General features: G+C 49.2%; 7 protein-coding genes across 7 annotated transcripts; 2 read left to right on the forward strand and 5 right to left on the reverse strand.

Annotated features, from left to right (window-relative positions):
- Nucleotides 1–5: 5 nt before the first annotated feature.
- GGS25DRAFT_517458 (uncharacterized protein) lies at nucleotides 6–2,406 on the reverse strand (the record flags this gene model as incomplete). The annotated part of the gene is made up of 6 exons (XM_049263395.1): nucleotides 6–65; nucleotides 173–673; nucleotides 733–972; nucleotides 1,023–1,383; nucleotides 1,454–1,994; nucleotides 2,205–2,406. The coding sequence occupies 6 exons, from the start codon at nucleotides 2,404–2,406 to the stop codon at nucleotides 6–8; spliced, it is 1,905 nt and encodes a 634-aa protein (XP_049121945.1).
- A 1,835-nt stretch (nucleotides 2,407–4,241) lies between these two features.
- GGS25DRAFT_517459 (Sec63-domain-containing protein) lies at nucleotides 4,242–10,958 on the reverse strand (the record flags this gene model as incomplete). Its single annotated transcript, XM_049263396.1, has 2 exons — nucleotides 4,242–4,776; nucleotides 4,831–10,958. 2 exons carry the CDS (start codon nucleotides 10,956–10,958, stop codon nucleotides 4,242–4,244), a joined length of 6,663 nt encoding a protein of 2,220 aa, XP_049121946.1.
- Nucleotides 10,959–11,387: 429 nt separating this feature from the next.
- On the forward strand, nucleotides 11,388–13,852 carry GGS25DRAFT_472434 (uncharacterized protein). The gene has a single exon (XM_049259441.1). The coding sequence runs from the start codon at nucleotides 11,679–11,681 to the stop codon at nucleotides 13,320–13,322; it is 1,644 nt and encodes a 547-aa protein (XP_049121947.1). The 5' UTR covers nucleotides 11,388–11,678; the 3' UTR covers nucleotides 13,323–13,852.
- GGS25DRAFT_57920 (putative replication factor protein) lies at nucleotides 13,457–15,231 on the reverse strand. Its single transcript, XM_049265877.1, has 4 exons — nucleotides 14,878–15,231; nucleotides 14,696–14,774; nucleotides 13,830–14,615; nucleotides 13,457–13,758 (listed from the first exon to the last, which is right to left on the reverse strand). Exons 1-4 carry the CDS (start codon nucleotides 14,991–14,993, stop codon nucleotides 13,591–13,593), a joined length of 1,149 nt encoding a protein of 382 aa, XP_049121948.1. The 5' UTR covers nucleotides 14,994–15,231; the 3' UTR covers nucleotides 13,457–13,590.
- Nucleotides 15,232–15,249: 18 nt separating this feature from the next.
- On the reverse strand, nucleotides 15,250–17,664 carry GGS25DRAFT_58063 (uncharacterized protein). The gene is made up of 4 exons (XM_049265878.1): nucleotides 16,589–17,664; nucleotides 16,093–16,532; nucleotides 15,949–16,039; nucleotides 15,250–15,884 (listed from the first exon to the last, which is right to left on the reverse strand). The coding sequence occupies exons 1-4, from the start codon at nucleotides 17,088–17,090 to the stop codon at nucleotides 15,334–15,336; spliced, it is 1,584 nt and encodes a 527-aa protein (XP_049121949.1). The 5' UTR covers nucleotides 17,091–17,664; the 3' UTR covers nucleotides 15,250–15,333.
- Nucleotides 17,665–20,096: 2,432 nt separating this feature from the next.
- GGS25DRAFT_472445 (uncharacterized protein) lies at nucleotides 20,097–22,340 on the reverse strand. Its single transcript, XM_049259442.1, has 5 exons — nucleotides 21,653–22,340; nucleotides 21,124–21,583; nucleotides 20,947–21,042; nucleotides 20,679–20,870; nucleotides 20,097–20,595 (listed from the first exon to the last, which is right to left on the reverse strand). Exons 1-5 carry the CDS (start codon nucleotides 21,704–21,706, stop codon nucleotides 20,348–20,350), a joined length of 1,050 nt encoding a protein of 349 aa, XP_049121950.1. The 5' UTR covers nucleotides 21,707–22,340; the 3' UTR covers nucleotides 20,097–20,347.
- Nucleotides 22,341–22,515: 175 nt separating this feature from the next.
- On the forward strand, nucleotides 22,516–23,887 carry GGS25DRAFT_472451 (uncharacterized protein). The gene has a single exon (XM_049259443.1). The coding sequence runs from the start codon at nucleotides 22,666–22,668 to the stop codon at nucleotides 23,782–23,784; it is 1,119 nt and encodes a 372-aa protein (XP_049121951.1). The 5' UTR covers nucleotides 22,516–22,665; the 3' UTR covers nucleotides 23,785–23,887.
- The last annotated feature ends 702 nt before the right edge of the window (nucleotides 23,888–24,589 follow it).

Consider the following 24,589-nt stretch of genomic DNA (forward strand, 5'->3'; position numbering starts at 1 on the left):
GTAACTCATGCTGTAGATTCATCGGCATCCGCCGTTGGCACGTCATCTGCCGAAACATTCGCAGCCTGTCAATAGTTAGCATTTCAACTCCCAATAACCTTGGTAGCATGAACTGGAACTGCTACACTCTAAGGACATTGCGGTTGTGTCATCGAGTAATCAATGAACGTACCTCTGCTGCATCGGCTTTCTCCTCACTGGTTGACGTCGTCTTGGTGTCTGCCTTTTCTTGTTGGTCTTCTAAGGCATCGGGCTTGGCATCTTCCTTCTCAAGGTCTGCCTTGACATCGGCCGAAGTCTCCTTCACACCATTAGCGCCCCCCTTCTCGCCCTTCGCAGCTTCGCCAGACGACCCGTTGACACCGTTAGCTCCAGACGTGGCAGCAGCGGCGTCGTCTTCAGCAGCCTGGATCAATTTGGTCCACTTGTCCAGGAGAGTCTGTGATCGTTGCTTGAACTGAAATTCCTCCTCCTTCGGGATAGTATCTATCTTCAGGATGGCTTTGAGGACCTTGTTGATCTTGGTAACCCGAATGATGTTAACTTCCAGGTCAGGAAACGTCTCTAGCTTAGCAAGGAACTCCGACATCGACTTCATCTCCTCTTCCTTAGGCTCCTGATCGCGGACGAGAAGACCCTTCTGGAGTCGGTGGCGCAAGAACAATATCTCCTTCTGTAAAACTAGTAAGTACAGTTCGACGCAATGACAATGAGTGAATTTGACTTCCTTACCTCCTTGCGCATACGCTTCTCCTCAGGGCTGAGCTCGGCTTCCTTAACCACAGGGACAGAGGACTCTTTCTCCTTCTTGGCATCGGCGTTCTCTTTGCCGCCCTTAGCTGGCTTCGCCTTGACCTTAACGGGCTTAGAGTCTTTGGGCGTAGGTGATTGAACACCATTGGCTGTCTTTGGAGTTGATGAGTTTGTCAACTTGATCTTAGGTTTCTTGACAGATTCGGAGCGCTGGGGTGTCTACATTCAAGTCAGTACACAACTACACCTCGGGGAGAGCCTTTCCTTACGCTATTGCTGTCATCATCAGCCTTGCGCTTTTTAGACGACTTGGGCTTCTTTTCAACGGGCTCCGCCTCATCAGTCGCATCGAAATCACCCATTTCAATATCACCGTCTTCGTCAGCTGCGGCAGTGTCCGATGCCTTGGTGCCCTTCTTCGGTGTCTTAGTCGACTTAGCTTTCTTGGCCTCAAGCTTCGCAATGCGTTGCTCCTCAAACTCCCGGAGAACATTCTTGTAATAATCAAGGTCGTTCTGCTCGGCAGCCAATAGGTGAGCGTTTTGCAAATCCTTGCGCATCTTGCTTGTAACCATGCCAGCGACAGTCTCTGGGTCAAGCTCCTTCAGCTCCGTGTTGGGGGTCCATGAACTAGTACATCCGAGTTAGCTTTAGTCTTGCCCACCATGTTGATCGAGATTCTGGAAAAGGCCAATCTTACAATTCATTAGTGTGTAAGTACATGACAGGAAATGTACGATCCGCAATTCTCTTGCCACCATCCGCAAAGTCCTCACGGTATGTTCCGTCAGGGCGAGCAGCGGTGACAGGTCTTGAGCTCAGCATGCTCTGTGGGAGCATATCCTCTTCGGCGATGATGACAGGCCAAGGGGGGAATCCCTTTAGCTTGGCGAAGTAATGCTCGCCGGGCTGTGCATCTACGTGGAGTATCTTGGCCCTGGAGGCTTTCTTGTTCAATTTCTTGCCTTTGTTGTCGGCAGTGGACTTGCGACGCGCCTTTGACTTGTCTCCATGCGTAGCCGACTCATTTTCGGCGGCGACACCTTCACCAGCGCCTTCGGCAACATCCTCAGCAGCTTTGTCATCTTCGATGTTTGCAGGCTCAGCGGTCTTTGCAGTGTCGGCCTTGACATCTGCGTCAGATTTGTCGGCTACATCGGCCATTTCGACGTCCGTGTCAGTGGGCTTCTGTTCGGTCGATTGGGAAGTGGGAACTGCTTCGGTAGCAGAGGATGCAGGGTCTGAAGATGCGGTGTCAGTAGAGGGAAGCGAACAACAATGTTGCAAATGAAGGAAAGAAAAGAAGAACAGAAAAGAATTGTAGAGAGTAAATAATGGTATAGCGATTACCGCGTCAAAGAAGTGGTGAGAGTGGATGCATTCGTTAAAGCAACTTGTGTTTTGGCGCGAAGGGATTTCCTAGCGCGTATAGCTGTTTAGGAGTTACTTACCTTGATTGGATTTAATTGCTGTGGCTTCCTCCTTAACCTCTGTGCTGTCATCTGCAGATGAAGATTCCTTCTCAATTGGCTTTGTATTGATGGTAGGCGCGCCAGAGTCGGATGTAGCTTTATCTGCACCAGCGGCAGCGGCAGCGGCAGTAGCTTCGTTGGTCTGCGCGGCAGCAGGCTGGGTGATTTTGTCGTCAGACATGGCGAATACCACGGTCTTTTACGACGAAATATCGGATATGGGAATAGGTAGGACAATGATCGCGACGTGAATTATGGGTGGGTGATGGTATGGTGAACTGAGAAAGGAAGGGAAATAAAGGTTGGTTGGTTTGTAGTAGAAAATAGAAAGTTGAAAGTTGAAGGTTCAAGGGTTGGTCGTGTGGGTGGTTGCGGCGGCAGAAACTTGTTGACCAACAAGTAATGTATGTATGTATGTAGGTATGTATGTAGGTATTGTACGGTAATTTGTATTGTACCTACTAGGTACTAGGTAGGGTACTATGGATGTATGTAAGGCAAGGTAAGGTAGTGAGTGGATACCTTTTGCAGCTTATGATACTACTACAATCATGTACTACATATGTAGTAGTAAATACCTAGTACTATGATGTAGCCCTGGAGGTAGGTACCTAATACCTTACACCTAATAGTTAAATCGACTTGAACAGAAAAAAAAAAAGAAAAACGCGTCCGTTCAACTTGGCTAGACTTAGGTAGTTCAGACCTGTTTGACGAATCGACAGAATTATCTGGAAATACTAGGTACCTATTAAAGACAGGCTGCCTATTTCTAGTACATATAAGTTATACCTTAGTATCCTATCAACAATGGGAATCAGGTACATAGGCTAATACTATGTATGTACTAGGTCGGTCAACTAGCAGTTGTCGATTGAAGGTGTGCATGCAATTGACAGACGCGATGGGTGTTGAATGGGTAACGTTGTAGTGTAGTTAAGTGGTGTGTCAAACGTAATGTAAGGGAAGGGAAGGGGACGAGAAAAATAAATGATGGAGGCAGAAAGGTTGATGATGAAAATTGAAAGTTGAAAGAGGTGGTCGAGTAAAAAAAATCAAAAAATTAAAAAAAAAAAATCTCCCAGGATCGAGATGGAAATGCCTGTGCTCAGTCAAAGTAGGGGACGTATGCACTTTTACTCTTTGTGCTGATAAGTTCTTAATAGATTACACGTGACCTTGGGATGGCGTCTCGTGTCGTATTGCGGACATAGTAGATACAGTAGATACCTCAGGGGCAAGGACCAAATACATACATATGTATGTATTGAAGGAGTCAAGGTCTGGTACGTCAGGAAAAGTACATGTGTAGCACGGCTACATACTATGTAAGTCTACATATATGTAATGTTAGGTTGTAGGTACCAGCCAATACTTAAACCTGTACTCTTGGTCTTGCTTGGTACGCTGGTTCAGATTACGCCGATACGTGGGTCTTCTTTCTCACTGTTTACATGCCTGCCTACCAATGATCTCCTATGCCACTATGGTCTAGGGGTTATACGTAGTAGGTACTTAGGTAAGGAGGCAGGTAGGTAACGCCAACCCACTATGGCCAACAAGCCCCCATATCTATGCCCATACCTGTTGGCATCCGCTAATATGCCCTCTCTCGCCTATACACCTACCAACCTAGGTACCTAGGCCAGTACCTATTCGCACTTTCTTCCATATTGGCATATTAGACCCTCATGAGGTCTTCCTCAGGGTCGGGCTCCCCTCTCTCCCTCTCCCCCTTGGATGGGCAGAATTCGCGCAACCCAACGTCCACACGATACATGATTCGACAAAGTGGCTGAAAATGTCCACCACGACTAGTTGGCAACACCTAGAATAAGTAATAAATAATTTGGTCCAACCCTCTCTCTTTTTTTTGAAAAAGAAAACCCTAAGTAATTCGCCAGGGCAGCCTGTAAAGTCCTGAATGGCATGCTATATGTACAGTAAGCTTTTCGTACAACAGATGGATCAAATCCCACCTAGAGAGCTAAATCCTGCAAGACTATCTTGCGGGGTTTACTCATCGTCTTCCTCCTCATCCTCGTCCTCATCTACGTCCATACCCTCCGCGACTGTAACCGAGAACGTCGGTTCCTGATCCACACCGACGTAGCTGTCACTCATCAAGAACAGCTTCAGGTCATGCTTGCCGGCTGTAGGGACGGTGTACTCCAATTTAACCTTGAGTTGCCGGCCGATCGTAACCCGCTTGATGGCAAGTAAAGTCTTTGTGCTCTCCTCTCCAACAACCAGCCACCAATTCTCCACCTTCTTGGCGGGGTAGAACGGAGCGTGAACTGTAGTATCGACTTCCCCTTCTTCCTCAACCTCGCGCTCGATCTGGACGTTCATGTACGCTGGCTCCCCAGCACGAATTTCATCTTCATCTAGAAGCTCAAATTCGAGTGAGATGTCAGGATACTTGTTGTTAGTGAACGCTGCTGCTTGCGCCAATTGAGTTTGCGATAAGCCCAGTCGTTTGACGAGAGTCGCGTAGTTGGGATTTTCTTCGGGATTCATGGCTTCCATAAAGTCGAAGATGTCATTGATTCTAGAACACATTAAGTTAGTATCTTCAAAACTGAAAGGTTGATACTGTACATACTCGAACTCATTTGCCACCTTCACCACCTCGGGTGTGAAATGAGGGATCTGCTTCAAAGGACTGTCGCGGTCCCACATGGCTTGGACCACCATCTGCGACATTTCCATGGCATTCATAGCGTTCAGATGCCCATCAGAGGAGAGAACGTCGACTGTCGCACTCAGTAAGCTTAATATTTTTGAGACGATAAGCTCCTGGTCCTTGGCAAGATCAATAGGGAGTTGCATTCTGGAGAAGTGCGCCTGTAACAATACAAATGCCTTGAAATGTGGCGAATCGTACGCTGGCTCAGACATCTTGACAGGGACTCTGTCATAGATGCGTCGGAGCAGGTTGTCTTCGTGGCGTCGTATCTGGATTGACTCAAACTCCGTCGCCGATGTAACGATTTCCAGGATACCCTTGAGCTTCGTCCTGCCACTCAATGACAAGAGGAAGGTTTGCATCGTGATGTATGAGATGTTGTAATAAGCTGCAATCATGGCAGCGTTCTGGGGAGAAACTGAACCATCCTCTTCATCAAAATCAATAATCTTCGATTCAGTCAGTTCTTTTAGAGTCGACTCAACGAGATCAGACAAGTAGTTGCTCAGTCCGTCGTGCGTAGGGCTTGTCAAGCTGTAGTAGCTTGGGTTTGCGAGGAGTCGGCGGTAGAAATAAGTGAACGTAGTCCAATTAATGGCATCGTCTGCAGACTCGATCATCTTGGTGCTGACTTCGGTAACGAAAGCATCGTGCACAAAATTGTGAAGATGCGACTCAACTGGAAGTGCTTCGTTTAGGAACTTCTTGAAGTATTCTCTCTTGACGGCTGGAACCATCAGAACTCCTCGACTACGACCGTCTCGAGATGGGCGTAGTGCTTTCCCGAACATCTGCAACACCTCGCTAAGCTGGTAGTCGATATAACGATGCTCGCGTCCCTCGAAATATTGGGTACCCATCACTACGACTAGATGTGCAGTGCAGTCCAGCTCCCAGCATACGTCACGAGATGCAACCAAGACCTGGATCGCGCCTTGCTTGTACAAGTGAAGAACAATACGCCTGTCGCTCTGGCTGAGAGCTTCGTGGTAGTAGCCGACACCATGGGAGAGCGCCTCAGCCAAGGCCTCTTCGTGAATACGTTCTAGAAGAGGGCGAAGCTGCTCACTGTCTACGTGCAAAAACCTGTCCTCGTCGTCCTCCGCTAGGCAAGCTGCCAGAATATCACGAGCGCTCGATCTCGTTTGCTTCCTACTCGGGACAAAGACCAAAGCTGGCTGGTCAGACGATAGTTCGGTGATTGCGAGGTACGCTGGTTTCGCCATGGCAAGCATAAGAGATGGGAAATGGGGAATAGAGAAGGACTGTATCCGAAGCTCCAGGGGTACGGGGCGGACGTGCGGGCTCAAGTTATATATATCCTTCTTCTTAGCATCAATCCATTCGCCAATGTCTCGCGCATTCGCAAGCGATACGCTCAGTCCGATTATCCTCATCTGTAGGCTAGCGGTCGTGCGAATATAGTGCATTCGAGATACTATGATTTCATAAATGTACCCCATCGGTCCTCCAAGAAGGTGAAGCTCATCAGCAATGAACAACTCGACGGTTAGAATATTCTTGCGCCTTTGCCACTGTCGGGAGAGAACATCCCATTGTGTGGGCGTAGCTAGGATTAGGTCACCCTTCTCGAGCAATTTGAGATCTGTTGCCGTCTCCCCGGTCAGCTTGACAATCTCCTTACCGCCACGTAGATGGCTAAGCCGCTTGCTCCAATCTTGGTACCTAATGTCAACCAGCTCCTGGAAAGGTGCAATGTAAACAGCACGACCAATCTCCGGCTTGGACCAAAGACGCAAGATAGCGAATTCGGCACAAACAGTCTTCCCGCTACCGGTTGGGGCCCCAATCAAGACGTTATCATCTGTCGTGTATAGAGAATTGAAAGTCTGCGTCTGGACCTTGTTAAAAAAGTTCCAGGACTCGTATAGCTTAGAATAGTCCTTGGCTTTCAGGGCAGCAACTGGGAGCGGCTGCAAATCCAGTAGCTGGGTGTGAGGAGGGAACTTCTCCGGAAGGATAAGTTTCTGGAACGATACAGCCAGCTTTGTCTCTGAGTGCATCCATCTATCGGAAATGACCGAGATGAAGTAGTTAGGTGGCATAGGTTCGGTGATGGGGACGGTGAAGTCAACCAGATGCTCATTTGATTCTGATACAGCATAATCCTTGCGTAAGAGGAACTGATCGTAGAATAGAACATCTTCGCCATCGCAGTCTTCGACGATAATCCAGAAACTTTCCGCCAACCCATGTACTTCGTCATCCCACTGGAAATTTGGTGTGATGGATAGTTCGACTCGAAGCATAGAGCGGGTCATCGGCTGCGCCTGGGCTTGAATCTCGACCCTTGGAAACTTCGATACTAGGTCACAGACTACACGTCCTGCTTTCGGCATCCCAAGCAGCTCTCCCATACGAGGGGGATCAAGATCGAAATAACTACTCCACGGGACGTCTAGCTTCTCAGCTTTCACTATGATGTCTCGCGAACAGCGGGGGAACTGTCGTAGGGGCGTCATCGTTAACCACATTCTCTTCTCTGCCATCTTGCACAGATCTAAGGCTGTTTTGGTGACATTAGCCCACCCCTTCTGGAGGGTAATCTCGAAGATAGCACGAAGAATACGACCAGCCGATTGCGTGACGTAGACCATATCGGCCATGAGAGCCAAGCCATCCAGTTTCAGGCGGCTGATATACGCTTGCAGAAGTACGTTTATTTTGCAATGCGGCTCCTCGACGCTCTCCTTCACAGGAATGGGCACTCGAGCTAGAATCTTGGCGAGCTCCAACTTCTCATCTTGACGAACGGGGATGTATTTAAACTCAGCGCTAAGAGCGAACACTCGGAAGAGTTCAATTGTTGTGATAGAAGGCTGAATGAGTTTATTGTAGGTGTCCATAGACCCATGCGTGATGTAGTAGTGAGACGAGATTCTTCCGAGCTCGGTTGCCTTGACCTTCCCTGTCTTTTCATCATATGTGATCAGGTTGGACTTTTTTAGCACAGAAGCTGCGGAGTGTATAAGGTCGACTCGTTTCTGCTCCAAGGCTTCATCATCTTCGTAGTCGGCTCCGACGCTGTAGAGACCGGGTGACCTTAGCATTCGAACGAATAGGTACGTATATCCGAGCCATTCTACTCCTTCGTCTCGACTTCGGACATTGCCTAGAACGATTTCCGCATTGAGGTTATCTACGAGCTTACTAGCAAATTGACTCTCAATTGGCAATTGCTGGTTCAGTAACGATAAATAGTACTTCATCTCACTTTGTGACGTGATGATGATACCCTCACCATAAGTATCGTACTGTGGCCGCCCAGCACGACCTAGCATCTGCAGAACGTCCTGGGGGCTTAATTCTACCCAACTACCCTTCTCTGGGGAGTAGACTTGAGTGCCCTTGATGATCACCGTATGCGCAGGCAAGTTCACACCCCAGGCGAGAGTAGCGGTACACACGAGTACTTGGATGAGACCAGCTGAGAAGAGGCCCTCGACCTCGTCTCGATCGACACGATCCATACCGGCATGATGTATACCGAATCCATAAGGAAGAAGATCCTTCAGGTCGGCATCTTTTATGTCATTAACAATTACATTCAGAGCTTCTCGGGAGCCTGAATCGTGCTTCAGGATTTGGTTAATAGTCTCCATCTCGAGAGCCCTGTCTCGGATATACTTTGCGGTCTTTGCAGTCTCTTTTCGTGAATGAACGAAAATAAGCATCTGGTTTCGGTGAGTGCCCACATGTTCAAGGACTTTGTTGTAGGTGATCTCATTCATCGTCTTGAGTTGCTTGATAGCTTTCTTCTCAGAAATTCCAATAAACTCCTGTCTCAAGGGGCATGGCCTATAAGAGCCATCAAAATGGAAGAGCCCCTTGACGGGGTCTACACGGAGGAAGCTAGCCACGTCTCTATAGTTGGGCAAAGTAGCAGACAGACCAACGAGCCGAACAGGGTCGCCGGTTTGTTCTGTCTTTCGGATAGTCCTGCTGACAATACTCTCGATGACAGGCCCACGTTCGTCGTGTAGCAGATGGATCTCGTCGATGATGACTAGCCGCACGAGGTTCGTGTACGTCAAATCCGTGGCCTTCCGCGTAATGACGTCCCATTTCTCTGGTGTGGTTACAATTATCTGGGTCTCAGATATTTGCTGCTTGGTAAGTTGACGATCACCAGTCAGTTCGGAAACCGTTATTCCGTAAGGTTTTAAACGTGCACCAAAATTGCCGACTTGCTCTTGCACTAGAGCTTTTAAAGGCGCAATGTATACAATTTTGAACGCATCCAGGTCAATATCTCCTGTTCGCGGATCTCTATACTTTCCAAGCTCTCGTAAGATTGTCAGCATAGCAACGTTTGTTTTACCACTGCCTGTCGGAGCACAGATGAGCATATTGCCGTCGTCCTCGAAAGCCGTTGGGTAACACTTTGTCTGAATCTTGTTGAGAGATTTGGCTGAGCTGAAAGGCACGCGTGCCCACTCCGGCATATCAGTGATGGGGATATTGGTGTCTTCCGCTTGGCTGCGCTTCTTCGGTGGGGGAACATGAATTTCTTCATAGCCCTTGAAGGCTCGTTTGGTTGAGCCCTCGGGAAGCCTGACTTGCGGGTTTGTCATGAGATGGTTGCCCTGGTCGAACACGAGGTTCTCAAGATTGATAAATTTCCGTGGTTGGAGGCCACCGACAAGCTGACCCTCTGCCCGCTCAGGCTGCGGTGCTGTGTTAAACGAAGCAGGCACATCAATATCCATCTTGATTTCCATCTTCTTCGGGGCATCAGTCGCCTTCTTGCCCCGAAGTTCGTCCAGGATCCATCGAACACCCTCCGATGCCATTTCCCGTTCAATAACGCCCCTTTCCTCATCGCCTTCCGCCCTGGCTAGACGCGTAAGCCATACGATCTTCTCTCGGTTCTCGATTAGCTTTTGGACGACCTCGTGATGTTCGTAATCAAGGAGTTCCATCAATTCATTCTCGATCTCCCTTAGCTGTTTCTCTTCCCCGCCAGGCTCGTCAGGGTCTCCGGATAGTATATGTAATGCTTGGGCGGTCTTCTCGTGTCGGATGTGGTCGTCGGTATATATATTACCAATCTCTCTTTGCAACCAGTAGGCGTCGATCTGGCGCGCAGGGATATAGTTGGTTTTTTTCGAAGCTCCTCCACGCTTGCTATCCGGCAAACCAGAATCTATCACCAACTCATCCTCATCATCGGCCAAGCCGGCTTGTTCATGGTCCCGATCCTCTCCAGCTCCTCCAGCTGTTGCCCGTTCCTCCATGCCCGTCAGATCCTCTTCATCATTATCCAAGACAGCCTCATCATCGGAAGACTCATCTCGAACCTCATCTACCAAGGCCTCCCCGTCTTCCTCTTCATCGTCAAAGACAACAGCAACACCCTGGCGTTCATCGAGTTCCTGGTCACCTTCAGCCGCCCCCGTTCCTGTGTCCATCTCCTCATCATCGTTTTGGGTATCATAATCTGTAATTTTCTTTCCGAGGTTGACCAACTCGTTGAATTGCTTAGGGTTCAATGTAGCGCCTAGAAGGTCATCGATCTCCTTCTTCTTATCGAAGTCTTTCATATCCTCGTCCTTGAGGTATTCTAAGACAGCATCCGCGGCGCTCAAGACAATCTCGTGGGACACGTCACCGAGGTTCTGTGCTACGACATTCAATATTAGATCGTAGGTGGCACGAGTAGCTGGTATGCGCGGTTGATACCGTAGGCCTTCCACAAGTAAATCTGTCTGTCCAAGGATTCCTGTTGCACGCATCTGCGACGGATCGCCCTTTCGTTTTCTCTGCTCACGGGCTAATATATCTTGGCCCTCTTGCACATCTCCTCTTTTTATATCTAGACCGGTGGCCTTCTTCTGTTTAGGAGCCTCGTCGCGCGCAACCCTAGAGCCCATATCGTTGATCTTTAAACGACCTGCAAGGGATTCGGGGTCGCCAGTAGCCTCGTCAGTTCGCCGCGTGACAAACCGTCTGTCCGCCTGGAGAACCAGGTTGGACATTGCCGAGTACTTGTACTGCGACACATCTCGATGATGGTCCGCCATCTTGGGGTATATTTCGGGTTTGGGATCTTGGTAGTTGACGGCGATATCAAGAGGTGGCGGGAAGACGATTGCCGGCAAAGTCCAATTTGTTGATCAAATGGACGTGGGCGCCGTATTTGCCTGCAGATATAGCATTGAAAGGCGTTAAGTAGGATAATTGTGTTTTTGTAAGAGATTGTTTTCGTTCGAGTATCCCTCTATAAGAGATCGATTTACTACCTAGGAGGTAATGGAGAGTGTTACTGGGTGTTTGTTCCTTTTCGATTGAAGAATTGGAAAGTCAATGTTATGAAGCTAAAGAAGCTAAAGAAATAGTGGATCTCAAGCTCTAAGAACGCTGTTGTAACTTGTAAAAACTTCTAGGCCGTGCTGAGGGACAGTAAACTCTAATTAATTACTGTGCACTAGGCACCAAGCCAGTCAGTTAGCGGGATGATTACCTAGTACTAGGTAGTTATGTGGGTCCTTGCCTTAACAACATTGAAGTATCTCGTACCTGCATCTACAACATCAATTCGATCATGGATATTTGATGTACATAGGTACATACTGAAGTCGGTCTGCCAACTTGGAAACAACATTTGAACTTGGAACTCTTCCTCCTTAAGATTGACCTCGATATACTCATATCAGGTGATTTATACATGATATATATGCCTGTGCCTTTCCTATCACAAACACACAATAATACCATTATACCATTATCGGCAACCAGCCCCCATGGATGCCGTAGACAAGGACCTGCTATGTGAGCGCGCCCGCGATGTCCTCCAGAACCGGGTGCGTCCCCGCGAGGAGGTCACCGCCGTGCGGCGGCACCTAGCGCACGACCTAGCCCAGAGCCTCGGCGTCGAGAAGCTCAGCAGCCCCCTGTCCCTCGTGGACCACCTGGATAGCGTCACCATCACGCCCTCGGACGCTTTGCAGGGGACTTACAGAGAATACGTCGAGGCCGTGCGGCGGAACGTCGAGATCCGCGCCGAGTTCGCCAGGCTGCAGGCGGAGCACGAGGAGGCCACCGCCGCCGCCCTCTCGTCGCCGCAGTCGGAGTCGGACCAGCAAGCGCAGCTGCTGGAGCTGCAGCTCGAGGTGAACGCGCTCGAGCAGGAGCACGAGCGGCTCGGCGTCGTCGACAAGTACCTGCAAGCGCTGCAGCGCCAGCCGGCCGCCGCGCCGGACTTCCTCGACGCGAAGGCCATGTCCAAGGAGTGCTCCTCCTCCTCCTCCCCTCTGCCCCAGCTGCCCAAGGAGTTCATGGACGGCTTCACGCAGGACCGGGACGCGCCGAGCCGCGAGATCCAGGAGCTGCTGTCGCGTCTGCAGAAGGCGGTGCTGCGCAACAAGCTGCTCGCGCAGCGGGAGAAGCAGAACTTCGAGAAGCTGAAGGCCAGGAGCCCCGTCGACCCCGGCACGCTGTCCCCGGAGGCGCAGCTGCACGCGCTCAACGCGGTGAAGGACAGCCTGATCAGCTGGATCGAGACGATGCTCAGCAAAGCCGGCGGCGAAGACGAGGAGCCGAGCTCCGAATCGCCGGTCAAGCCCCGGCAGACGGCCGGGGGTCAACCGGAGGAGAAGTTCGACCGCGACACGCACATCGCCTCGATCCAGCGGGAATACGCGCAGCACATCTCGCTGCGCCAGGAGATCCTCTCCTCCATCGCGCAGCTCAATCACCTCAAACTCGAGTCCCCGCCGAAGCAAGACCCGGGGCCCGAGGAACTGCCCCCCAGCATCATCCCCGCATCCGAAGCCTTCCTCCTAACGCCCTACCTCGAAAAGCTACAGGCGATCTCGCGCGAGCAGAAGGGGCTGATCCAGGAGAAATCGCACATCAACGCCTCGCTCGCGAAGCAGCAGCAGGACTTCAACAAGATGCTCAGCCACCTCGTCGAGGAGAGCCACCTCCTGCAGCAACACCCGTCCTCCAAGAAGCCGCCCACCAACACCAACACCACCACCAGCTTCGGCGAAGCGACAAAGGGGGCAGCGAGCAAGTCCAGCAGCAGCGTCACGGCACAGGTCGAGCCGTGGATCGCGGCCGCGCACTCGGCGCAGATCGCCACGCTCGAGGCCGTCTTCGAGAAGGTCGAGGACGGCCAGGTCGCCGCCGACGACGCCATGCAGGCGCTCGACCAGGTGCGGCGGCTGCTCAACAAGGAGGTCGAGGCGCCGGAAGAGGATGGCCAGGGCCAGGGCCAGGATGCTTCGGAGCAGCAGCGGGACATGTGGCTGGGAGAGGATGAGGGGGGGAACGCCAGGGCACGAGTTGTGAGGAAGAATAGGGAGAAGAAGAAGGTTGAGAAGCAGAAAGGGGAGAGCATTTATGCCAAGTTGGACGGTAATCTTGGGCTGATCAATGAGTAGGGGAGGGGGCGCGTGATGATGGTAGTTAATTTCAATCATTTTTACTAATTTCACCAAGACCAAGATGAAATACTCAGTCTCGCTTTTCAAGTCCGAAGCAGTTCGATAGTAGCTACCTACCTCTCACATCTACCTAGCACACACAGCACATCCAAGTTTTTTTTTACCGACCCCAACACCATGATAAACCCATGATATATTCATTTATTTACTGTATTGCATTCCATTCCTATCGGAATGACTAAAGACCACCTTCAAGGGGTTACAGCTAACTTTTCCCAGCCAATATGTTTGATATCCTCAGCGACAAATCCAATATCGACAGGTGCTCGTCCGCGCCGTCTACTAGTCGCTTATCGATCTCCGAAAAGACCAACGTGATCTTATTCTTCGCCACGTCCGGGATCATCTCGTCTTGGATGACTGCGTGGTATAACTGTGAGGCGTACGTTTGTTAGCCATTGATGCCGCATAAAGGGGTAGTGAGAAAAATAGCAAATAACTCACTTGTGAAAGCACCTGCCCAGCACTCCACCCATCCGCAACCATCTCCTCCACGACCTTTGCGATGGCTTGATACGTCGCACCCGCGGACCTGGGCTGCATTGCCTTTTGCAGTCTCTCGATCGTTTGGTCGGGAATCACACCGGCGATCTCTTCTATGATCTTGACCGTCACGATGTTCGGGTCTCCATCCACGTCCATCTTATCTTCATCGCCTTCCTTCTCAATGGCGCCCACCAATCTCGCTGCACTCTGTAGAAACGTGATGGCTTTTCTCAAATCACCCTCGCTACACTTAATGAGGGCATCCACAGCACCGTCCTCAAGAGTAACACCTTCTTTTTCGGAGATCTCCTCCAGCCGCTTCTTCGCATTGCTCTGGTCTAAGCTCTTGAACCTAAACTTGCTGCATCGACTAGCTAAGGGGTCGATGATTCTGGTAACGTAGTTGCAAATCAGACAGAAGCGGGTGATCTTGCTATACGTTTCCATCGTTCGTCGGAGAGCGCTCTGGGCATCCTGCGTCATGCTGTCGGCTTCGTCGAGGATGATGATCTTGAAAGGAGGGCAGGGGTAACGGCTCCTGTAGCCGGCGGGTGGGTTCGTCAACTGCATACGTGCGAAATCCTTCACTTTCTCTCGTACGATGGATATGCCACGTTCGTCGGAGGCATTGAGTTCGAGCACACGTGATTTAATCATTTCCGGACCGTATAGCTCTTTTGCGAGCGCGAGAATCGTGGAGGTCTTGCCCGTACCGGGTGGGCCATAGAACAGCATATGAGGTAACTAGGTTAGAAAGCTCTGTCAGCATTTCGTACAAAATGAATGTCCCAACTACTAAGTATGAATCCACGGGATTGGCTTACATTAGAGGCTTGGAGAGTCCGTTGTAGGACGTTGACGGTGTGGTCTTGGGCGGTGACATCACTAAGAGTCTTGGGTCGGCTATGCAGTATCTAGGTCAGCTATTTTTGTTGCTTATTTGTTTATTTGTTACTTATTTATCTTATGATTTAACAAGCCCAAAATGGAAAAAAATGAAGCGTACTATTTTTCTACCCATGGCTGTTTTCTGGTATTCTGCTTTGAGTCTTCTTGTTTTAACGCTGATGCGCCGTTTGCTGCCGCTGCTTTGCGCGCCTTGAGATCGAAGAAGCTCGCCATGGTCAGAATCTCGATTGTGCTTATGATGCTGTGCTTATGATGCTCCTGTGCTAGTTATCAATTTGACTTGGAGGACTGCATATATGATGTAGTATCATCTAGTATCATCTAGGTAGTGTCATTGATATTCCTAGGCATAACTAAGTCAATGCATTTCAAATAAAAATGGATTCCCCACTGACTGACGCGTGACGGAACGCGCTTTTGGCTCGCACGTAGGAAGTATTGTCAATTAAAGGTCAAAAGGGGAAGGCGGTGTGTTTAGTTAGGTAACATGTCTCCACTTTAACTATGAATTTAAATATAAATAATATAAATTAGTATAACCACGACAATTTACCTACGCAGCATTTACTAGTTGCTTTAGTCTCTTTTCAATAATATCCCGCCCGTTGCGACTTCTCCAAACTTCATGAGACGCCTCATCGACAATATCCCAATGCTTTAACTTGTGCGTGAGATGACTGATATCCCGTTGTTTATCTTCCCATCCGCTATCCCTCCGGATTTCAACACCGGAGCTGATTAGACTCAGCGGAACATCCGGGTTCTGGATGGCAGAGCTACTGGCCAGGTCACGTTTCGACAACGTGTCGGCCACCAAGTTCTCTTGTAGTTGCATGAACAGGGACTTTCCAGTCTGGTAGGCGCTCTGTCCCCATACTCGATCTTCTTTGGTTCGGCCATTGAAGAGTGCGCCTGGGACGCGATCAAGGCCTAGCGGGGAAATTATACCCCGAATCCAAAGCTTGAAACCTCTTGTTGGTGAGCCTACCCTACTAAGATCATCTTCATGGAGCGGGTCGATAAAAAGGAGCCCCTTGACGTCTCCGCCATGGCGAGCAGAGAAGATTCGAGAATAGATGGACCCTATGCCGGCGCTCACAAGTACTAGTCAACTTGTTAGCAATTTGTGAGGTAAAATCTATAAACACCACACCGAGGGAAAACGTACCCCATGGACCATCTTCACCAGCTCGAGCGAGTGCTTCGCTGACAGCCTCGGCTGCCATGCCCGCGGACAGAGGTGACGGCGCAGTGTCGCTCTATGAATTATTAGCATATCATGTTTGCGTATTAAAAGATTAATTATACGTACCCAAGCGAATCCAGGTCGATCAACAAAACAAAATCGGCTTATCGAACCATTATTCACAGCGTTCTCTGCAAATTGCCATAGACCATCCTCGACAGAATTCTCGCCCCCTTCTATCAGTACTGTGGGTACTTTGGCTCCCTTCGAGTCAGTCTTGTTTCCATGGCAGTAAACGTGCATCATATATTTATCCCCGTCTACCCAGTACATCTCGCCTGGGGGTGCCAATCCAGCATCGAGGGCGCGAAGAATGAGGGTGCAGGTTGTCAGGAACACCACGAGAGAGAGTATAACCATGGAAAAGGTAGACAGTAGAACAGCAGTCCATTCAGCCAGGGTGCGTCGTGTTTCAGCTCGGCCGGTCAGCCTCTCTTCCTCTTCGGTCTTGCCCCATTTGACTAGTCGGTCGGCGAGTAAGGTCCAGATAGCCATCAAAAGTGCCCCTAAAAACGCGCGCATTAGTATTAAGTATACTCTCCTCGGGTCCAGGGTGACATACACGTGATACTGATCATTCCTACCCAGCCTTCCTCATGCCTTGTCTTCTCCACTGCAATCAACAAGATGGTGTCCACCAATAACAATGCCCCCATGACAACGCTCATTATCCGAACCGATTTCGAGGGTATAGCAAAAAATATGAGGGTGAAGAGCAGGTTGGCTAAAGTCAAGCTGGAATAGCTAAAGGCGAAGTACCCTGATCCCCTCGTGTGAAAGCCAGGGGGTGTGACAAATATCGAGACAAGTAGGATAGTCCACCACACAAAGGTGAGTATTGTGAAGATGATAGTCAGGTACCGCACAAGCCGTACGCTCCAGAGGTTATATGGTGAGACCGCTGGATCATCCGGGCTCAGATAACCTTGGTACTGCGTGCTCTCGACTCGGTTTGGCAGCAGTCGAGTATGTTCGTTGGCCCCATCTCCTTCATCTTCTCGTTGGTCTATTGAACGCCGCGGACTATCGTCGCCTCTCTTCGAGCCTCCCCAGAGTTTATTCATCTCGTGACTTTGATTGATCTCTTTGGAAAACCTCGGTAAGTTATATAAGTAATATAAGTTATACAGGTATTAAGATGTAGGGTAGGTAACAGAGAAAAGGTCAAGCTACCAGCGCAAAATAATTTCTGGTGATATTATTTAGGATATTAATTTATTATTTATTAGACGGATGTTCCTGGGTATAAGAAAGAAAACAATAGAACAGGAAACCTTGCTTTGCTCCCGGCCTTGTTGATTGAGTCGTGTGAGTCGAGCCATGTCTACGTCATGACTATTAGCTTAATATGTAGCTCTACCTACCTAGGCTGGCCCCGCACCCCCTGTTGAAAACCGTTTGCCGTACTTACCACCAAGGGTAGGTTACCTAGGTAGGTGTCTCTTTATAGAATACCTAAATACATACATACCAAAGTGTTTAATATCGAATCAGATCATGTCACCTGGACATGAATTTTTTTTTGGACTTGTATCAATTCTTTAGATGTTAGTATCATGAGCTTCAATGTTCGTTCGAGTTTGAGTAAGGTAAGCTGGGATAGGGGTTAGTAGGTAAATCGAAAATCTGAAATCTAAAATCGATTTCTCCAATTGCCATCTCCCCATTAAATCTAAATAATATCGATCCTTCAAGGTTATAATTACATATTACTCATCATCCCAATGTCTTGACTACCTAAACTCCTATTATGTAGTATCACGAAGCTACTAGGTTACGTACTAGGTAGGTATTTAGTTCATTACTTCAGCGTCCATGTAAATATATATGACCAAAGTATCCTCCCACGGATAGACGACGTTAGATACAAATGCCTACCGACCAGTAACTAGGTATGTATACGTTGCGTTCATCTCAAGATCCCTCCCCATTGCAAGTGTCAAGAAAGATTGTCTGTTTAATTTGGTTTTGTCCCCCTTTCTCCCTTTTAAAATGACCCATAGTTTCTCGGAAGAATGATGGGTGCGACAGAGTCATATATGACAATATTAACTGAGCCATTGTGTAGTCCTGCTTAAGCCATCGATAGTGGTGTTTCCTATGCCTGAACAGCACTTGAGCTCTTATCGTGCGGTGTCTTCATTAGCTGCACTGAAGGCCACGCTGCTGGAAGATGAATATTGGCTGGGACTCGACTGTAAACCTCTAGATGCTCCGCCTCCCATATTATCTGACTGTGGTGTCAGCTTTCGCTGTTCCGCCTCCTTTGGAGCTATATCCTCTGGGTCAGGTCCTCGGCCAGCTGGCTTTATGGCATCATGGGGTAATACACCAATTGGCAAGTGAAGCTTTGCTTTTGCTTGAGGATCATCCAATGCAATATGAGCCTTCTTATATGTCTCTCTTTTATACTGCTTCAATGCTTGAGCTGATGGCTCTGATACGGAGATCCAACCCTTGAGCTGAGATAGCCAGCCTTGTTTGCCATATCTCTTGTTCTGAGTAGAGTCCAACCCGGAATCGTTGCGTCTGCTTTTAATGCTATTTCTGAGAGTACTGCTACTGAACCCAGAGGTGCTATGCGAGTCATTTCTATGATGGCCGGATTCCATCTCGAGTACTTTCATCGATGCTGTGGCTTGTGATATGCCTATTTCATCCTCGATGTTTGTCGATGAGCCTCGAACCCATCCGCGCGAGAATGAAAGTGGCGATAGGCCAGCTCTTTCGGCTGGGGTGGGTGGTTTGAGTTTCGTATCAATTAACGGGATTCCCGAGCTTGACGCAGGACGATTCGGACTCGCAGAAGGCAGGGCTATGAGCCGATATGCATCTAACGATACCGTTGTCTTATGTTTACCAACCGAGTTTCGCTTCAGACGGGACGGCACGATGGAATTCTGGGTAAAATAACGATCTCCAAACGACTGACTCTTGGAGAATCTGGCCACACTCTTCTCGGTACTCTTCTAGAGACGCGAAGAACCTTGGGCCTGAGATGAAGACAGTCGCAGTAGAGTTCCTCGACGTTGTTTCTTTCTCGCCTTGGGCTCTTCCAAAGATAATGATTCTCGATCCGAAGGTAAATCCGGCGATATTCCAATGCCAAATTCTTCACGCTGGCTGTTCTCGCCCTCGTCGTCAAGTTGAATATAATCCTCCTCTCCTTCAGATCTAAAGAAGAAGGGATCATCTAGCCCAGAGGTCCTGAACCGGCCCACCCGGGAAATGGTACCAGGAGAGAAGTTGCAAATCTCGCCTAATTGGTCCCAGGGAGTTTGGCCGGCTTCAGGTGACGGATACGACGGCGGTTGCTCAGATCTTCCAACGTTGATTGGATATGAGAAATTTCGTAGGACAGGAGGGGTATGTCGTTGGGGCGTATCTGGTGTTTGCGGCGTGATTAAGGTATCCTCCCGAGAAGGGCTGACAGCAGCAGACAGCTTGGGCTTCCGGAAACGTTCAACGAACCCTACCATTGTACGTTGAAAGGCCAAGCTGTGACCAGGTATAGTGTTAGAAGGTAGAGAACTGACCACGGAAAAGATATCAGTCGAGAAACGATTGAAGCAATTTTGTAGGCAGGTATCTAATAAAGATAAGAGCAAGTAATTGTATAACGCAGTGAAATGATCACCTAACGTAGGTAGTCTTCAACACTACATACTAAGTATGTATTGAAGATTGGGTAAGGTCAAGGAGATGCCAAATGATATGAAAGGTGAAGAGGATGAAACAAGATTGGGTGCAGAAGCGAGAGGAAATCTTACTAGGTACCTGACCTTCCATCATGATTCACCTTGACTCGAAGCTTCCTTGTAAGTTGGGATTTACATGCACATATATAAGTGACTACCCTAAGGTAGGTATGTAGGTAGGCAAGAACGCCCGGCTAGCCTCGTGTTGGCTTGTGAGCTGAGAGTAGTGTAATGCATGATGATTGGCTATGGTTCAAAGAAAGGGGGGAAAGAAAAGGGGCAGCTGCGCACGGACAACATTCATATCACCCCATTCTCCCTTCCTGAATAAAAGAAAAAGTAAAGTTTGGCATTAGCAAGATCTGGCCAGCAGCCACGTATCAGGTGGAAACGCGTGGCTACCTGAATATCAACTACATACTACTACTAGTAGTAGACACTCAGTAATTAACATTTCACGTGAATTTCACGTTACAGCGCAGCGTGGACAATAAGAACGATACTATCGAACTAAAAAAGCTCCTGAAAATAACATGGCCACTGAGTGCATAATAGCGAAATAGGGGTATATATTCTACCTACGAAGCTCGTACGTATCACTCCTATGATAAGGAGGCATAGAGCTAGATCTCAGGTTTTAGCGTCGCACCTTGGATAGGAATGCCTATGCTTTCCTGGCTGTCATGAGATGACTGGTGTGTCCAACAGGAGTTTTCGATGCTAAGAACAGTTTCGTTGTCTGACTCAGAAGCCATAACTCGACGAGCCACATACCTTTCGGGCGGAAGCGAACGGTTGTGTTGCTCTTGTCGGGTGTTCCTCGTGTAGCAGTAAAGGCTGCGAAAGGAGGCTATGCAGGCCACAAATATTGCTGTGCCAATTTGAGAATCCTGTTAGTTACTCTTAATCGTAGAAGAAGGTAGGTAGAAATGGTTGGGGGGATAGGGGTCGTACCGAGAGTCATTTCAACAGAATTCCATACAAGTAGCCAGCTATAATCTGGTCTCTTGCCTAGAGCGTCTGTTACAATGCGAATAATCGCCGCGATCATCATGAATACCGTCAAAGAGCATATGAAACCCAGCATAAGCTTTTTCTTCCACGGTAAACGTGCTCTCCAAACGATATTGGCCGAGACTCCCATAACTAGATACGCAGGTAGTCAACCTTTGTTAGCATCTTCCAAACCCTCTGACAGCTAGCTAGGGACTTGCCAACTTACTTGAAATATCAGTGACAATATCGAATGCAGTGCAAATTTGCGTGGCTGCGTATGCGAGATAGCCATCACTAACAACCTTTTGGGTGGAACATTTGGCTATACCCGCAGGTAGGTACCTACTTATTAGATGAATTTCGAAATAGGATGGTTCTACTTAGGTAAGGTAGGTAATCGTACTCAAGATCTCCAAGCCACTGCTAGTCAAGCATTGGTAGTCATACATGGCAACGCTGACCACGTAACCGACCAGAATAAAGACCAAGACGCACCACCATAGAATCTGCTGGGCTTTGATCTGTCTTCCCAGGCCGTAGAAGAATGACATGAAGGACAGCTTAATCAGCCACAAGCAAGTCCACGTGCAAAAGTAGCTTGCCAGCTTCCCATGCTGCACCGATCCGATTTTCTCCAATTGTAATGCTTCATTCGGTTGGTTGACGCCGCCGAAGCCGTAGTTTAGAGTGAAGTAAAGGTCATTGCCCAAAACAGACCAAATGATGGCCGATGCGAGGTGGAGAAACAGGCCGCCAATAACGAGATAATCGTCTGTTTTGAATCGGCCGAGGAGCTTGGCACGGAATAGCAGTCTTGCAGAGACGACTGCAACCGAGAGCGCTGCTCCCGACCAAAGCACGCCCTATGAACTGTCGATTAGCCACGCTGCCTGGTTACTTAGCATGTACTCATCACCCGAGTTTTGACATACAAGGAGAGTAGTCTGTGAGACGCTGGCAGTTGATGACTGAGGAAGAGTAGACATTTGGGCATTTGACAGCGTTAATATCCGAACCCATCGCTTGAAAGCTTTTGATTGTTTAAAGAATGAATCTAAACACTGAACCGCAGATCTTATTTCATCTTCTGGAATGAGCTATATAAGCCTATCTAGACATACACCTGTCTCACCGTTGTGTGACCTTCGCCTAGCGAGAGAAGGATTCTATGGCTGTATTATGCATGTGGACAATCCGCCAATCGTATTTTTGGGTTGATACCTGATAGTTTGCCCGAGTAAGCAAGTAGTTGCAATGACTACTATTCAGTTATGTCGCTTGTCGACTGCTAACTCGGCGACACTATCAACCGCTTCTTTGCGGAGACTTGGGTGCCTTGTAAGATACAATGCGACGAAATTGCCCACTAAAAATGCAGAGGAGAGTGGCGAGATGTGTCAGGAGTAGTGAGGGATGATATTGAGGGAAAGCAGTTTGGTGTATACCTAGGGTATTTTGCACAGAAGATATGACGCAAACAGCATCCTATGTAGTTGCAACTGCTGCTGAAGTAAAACATAGTTATCGTATGTTGCTTTCGTGTGCCATAAGACATTTGATCTAGTGTATACGAAGGACGAAGGATGCATATCTAACGTATAATGCAAGGGAGGCTGTTACTTGGAAGGGAGTCACGTGATAATACTAAACCCACATGACGCGGCGTATCAGCCTATTAGGTCTAATTTTAGGTGCGGGTTAACTAATGCATCTTAGTCACCGGCTAGCTGCTCAGTGCTGGGTACAGTCCGGCTAGTGTCGCTTTAGATCAACGTTTAAGCTCACCTCGTTTGGTCTTATCTGATTAAAAAGATCCCCTTATTAATCCACCCGGCCATATTCCGAATAAATACCTACCACGCCAAACAACAAGAAGCAACCAACCAACCAACTAACCAACACGATACAATCCGTATAACAGAGCTGGCAACGCCAAGTCGCCGCGATGCCGGGCTCGACCAAGACCAACACGAGCGGCGCCGCAGCCGGCGCGACCGCGCAATCAGCGCAACCACATCCCGCCGCAACATCGAACACCACCGGCCAACCGGCCAACACAGATGCAACAACCACAAATCCCGGCGTCAACACCCCCTCGCGCCCCTCGTCGCCCCAGAGACCCCCCTACAGTCCCATCACCCCCCCGCAAAAGCCCGTCGCCTTCCCGCCGCACCCACACTACACCCACGCCACCCACCAAGACCAGATTGCCATCCCTCCGCCCCAGCCCGAGACCATCGATTTCGAGAACAACCCCGACGCCATCGCCCTCAGATCCGCCATCTCGATCCTGCTGATACAGCGCCGCAAGGCCGAAGCCGACATGGCCGCTCTCCAGCAAGCCAAGAAGGCTGCCTTGGCCGAGCCCGACGCTTTCGTGCAGGACCTGATGGGAGGCCAGATCCATGTCGAGGGCGAGGGATTGTTCATCAGCGGCGCGCGGAGTAGTGATGGACGGGGTAGCGGTGAGCGCGAGGGCTCAGACTCAGATTCGGACTCGTCAGATTCAGACTCGGAACCCGGTGAAGCAACTGTTCAAGATGGTGATGGCACTGCTGCGCCAACCCAAGCGACCTCACAAACCCTAGTAGGAACAGGAATAGGCAGTGCCAACACATCATCTAGTATAGCAACAACAGCCCTACAAACCCAGAATATGCCCGCAGGTCCGGGGTCAGGAGGGGAAGAAGTCGCTACCACTACCGCTACCAATCCGGGCCCCGACACCCCGAACACCCCGAACACCCAGCAGCAACAAGCAAGACGCCGCGAACAAACCACAACCCAACCCAAACCCTGGGCCAATCTCCCCAAGCCCCAAACCGTCGTCCGCTGCCCACCGATCAACTGGTCGCAATACGCCGTCGTCGGCGACTCCCTCGACAAGCTACACGACGAGCAACTGCGGGCGCCCACGCAGGGCACGCCCGCCATCATGACGCGCGGCGGGCGCCCCGAGTTCCGAGGGGGGCTCGGCAAGCGGGAGCGCCTCGTCGGCGTCGGCGCCCCCTACGCGCCCGGCAAGGACAAGATTGACAGGCGCGCTAAGCGGGGGAAGCCTTGATTACCTAACCTAACCTAACCTACCTACCTAACCTTGTTCATCGCTGTGTACCCCACCACCACCACCACCATCACCACCACCACCAACAGCAGCAGCAACACATACAAACCCGTCCAAAGTACTTGAAATATACAATACTTTGTTTTGGAGCTTTGCTTTACCTTTTTATTTATTATTATTATTATTACGATTATTCTTAACGATACCCCGGGAAACCCACGCAAAAAAAAAAAAACCCCTCTCTTGCCGTTACTACTACCTGTCAGTAAGCACTGTTAGGTTACCCACCTACTAATCTTAGTACTAGTACTATGCACTTTATTGAGCTTTGCTGGGGTAGAAATGGCTTTTAGTTGGGGAAGGGACCCAGCAACAGACAGGCACTCTTACCAAGAGTCTAGAAACAACATTTACGGAGTTACGGCTAATGACGACAGGGATGAAGGGATGGATGGATGGATGGATGGATAGATACGTGAAGGGTCAAATTATATACCTAGTGCTACGAACATACATGTAGCAGTGTGCAACAACTCGATGAATACATACCTAGCCAAAGGTGATGTATATAAATAGGCGTGGTTATACGAGAGCATACTTATGTGAAAATCTGTAAACAATCTCAATAACCCAAGCTCCACCGACAACACATAACAACAACGTCCCATATTGATCATGATAAACATAGCTGGATTCATTAACTACCTACTAGGTAAATAATTTGTAGTGGAAGTGAACGCGAGGCAGTCTTGGGAACCTGTAACCAGTCCACGGTGCATTAGACCATCAAACCACGAGTGGGACA

Source organism: Hypoxylon fragiforme (genome assembly GCF_022984875.1).
Source record: "Hypoxylon fragiforme strain CBS 206.31 chromosome Unknown GGS25scaffold_1, whole genome shotgun sequence".
Classification (NCBI taxonomy): Eukaryota; Fungi; Ascomycota; class Sordariomycetes; order Xylariales; family Hypoxylaceae; genus Hypoxylon; species Hypoxylon fragiforme.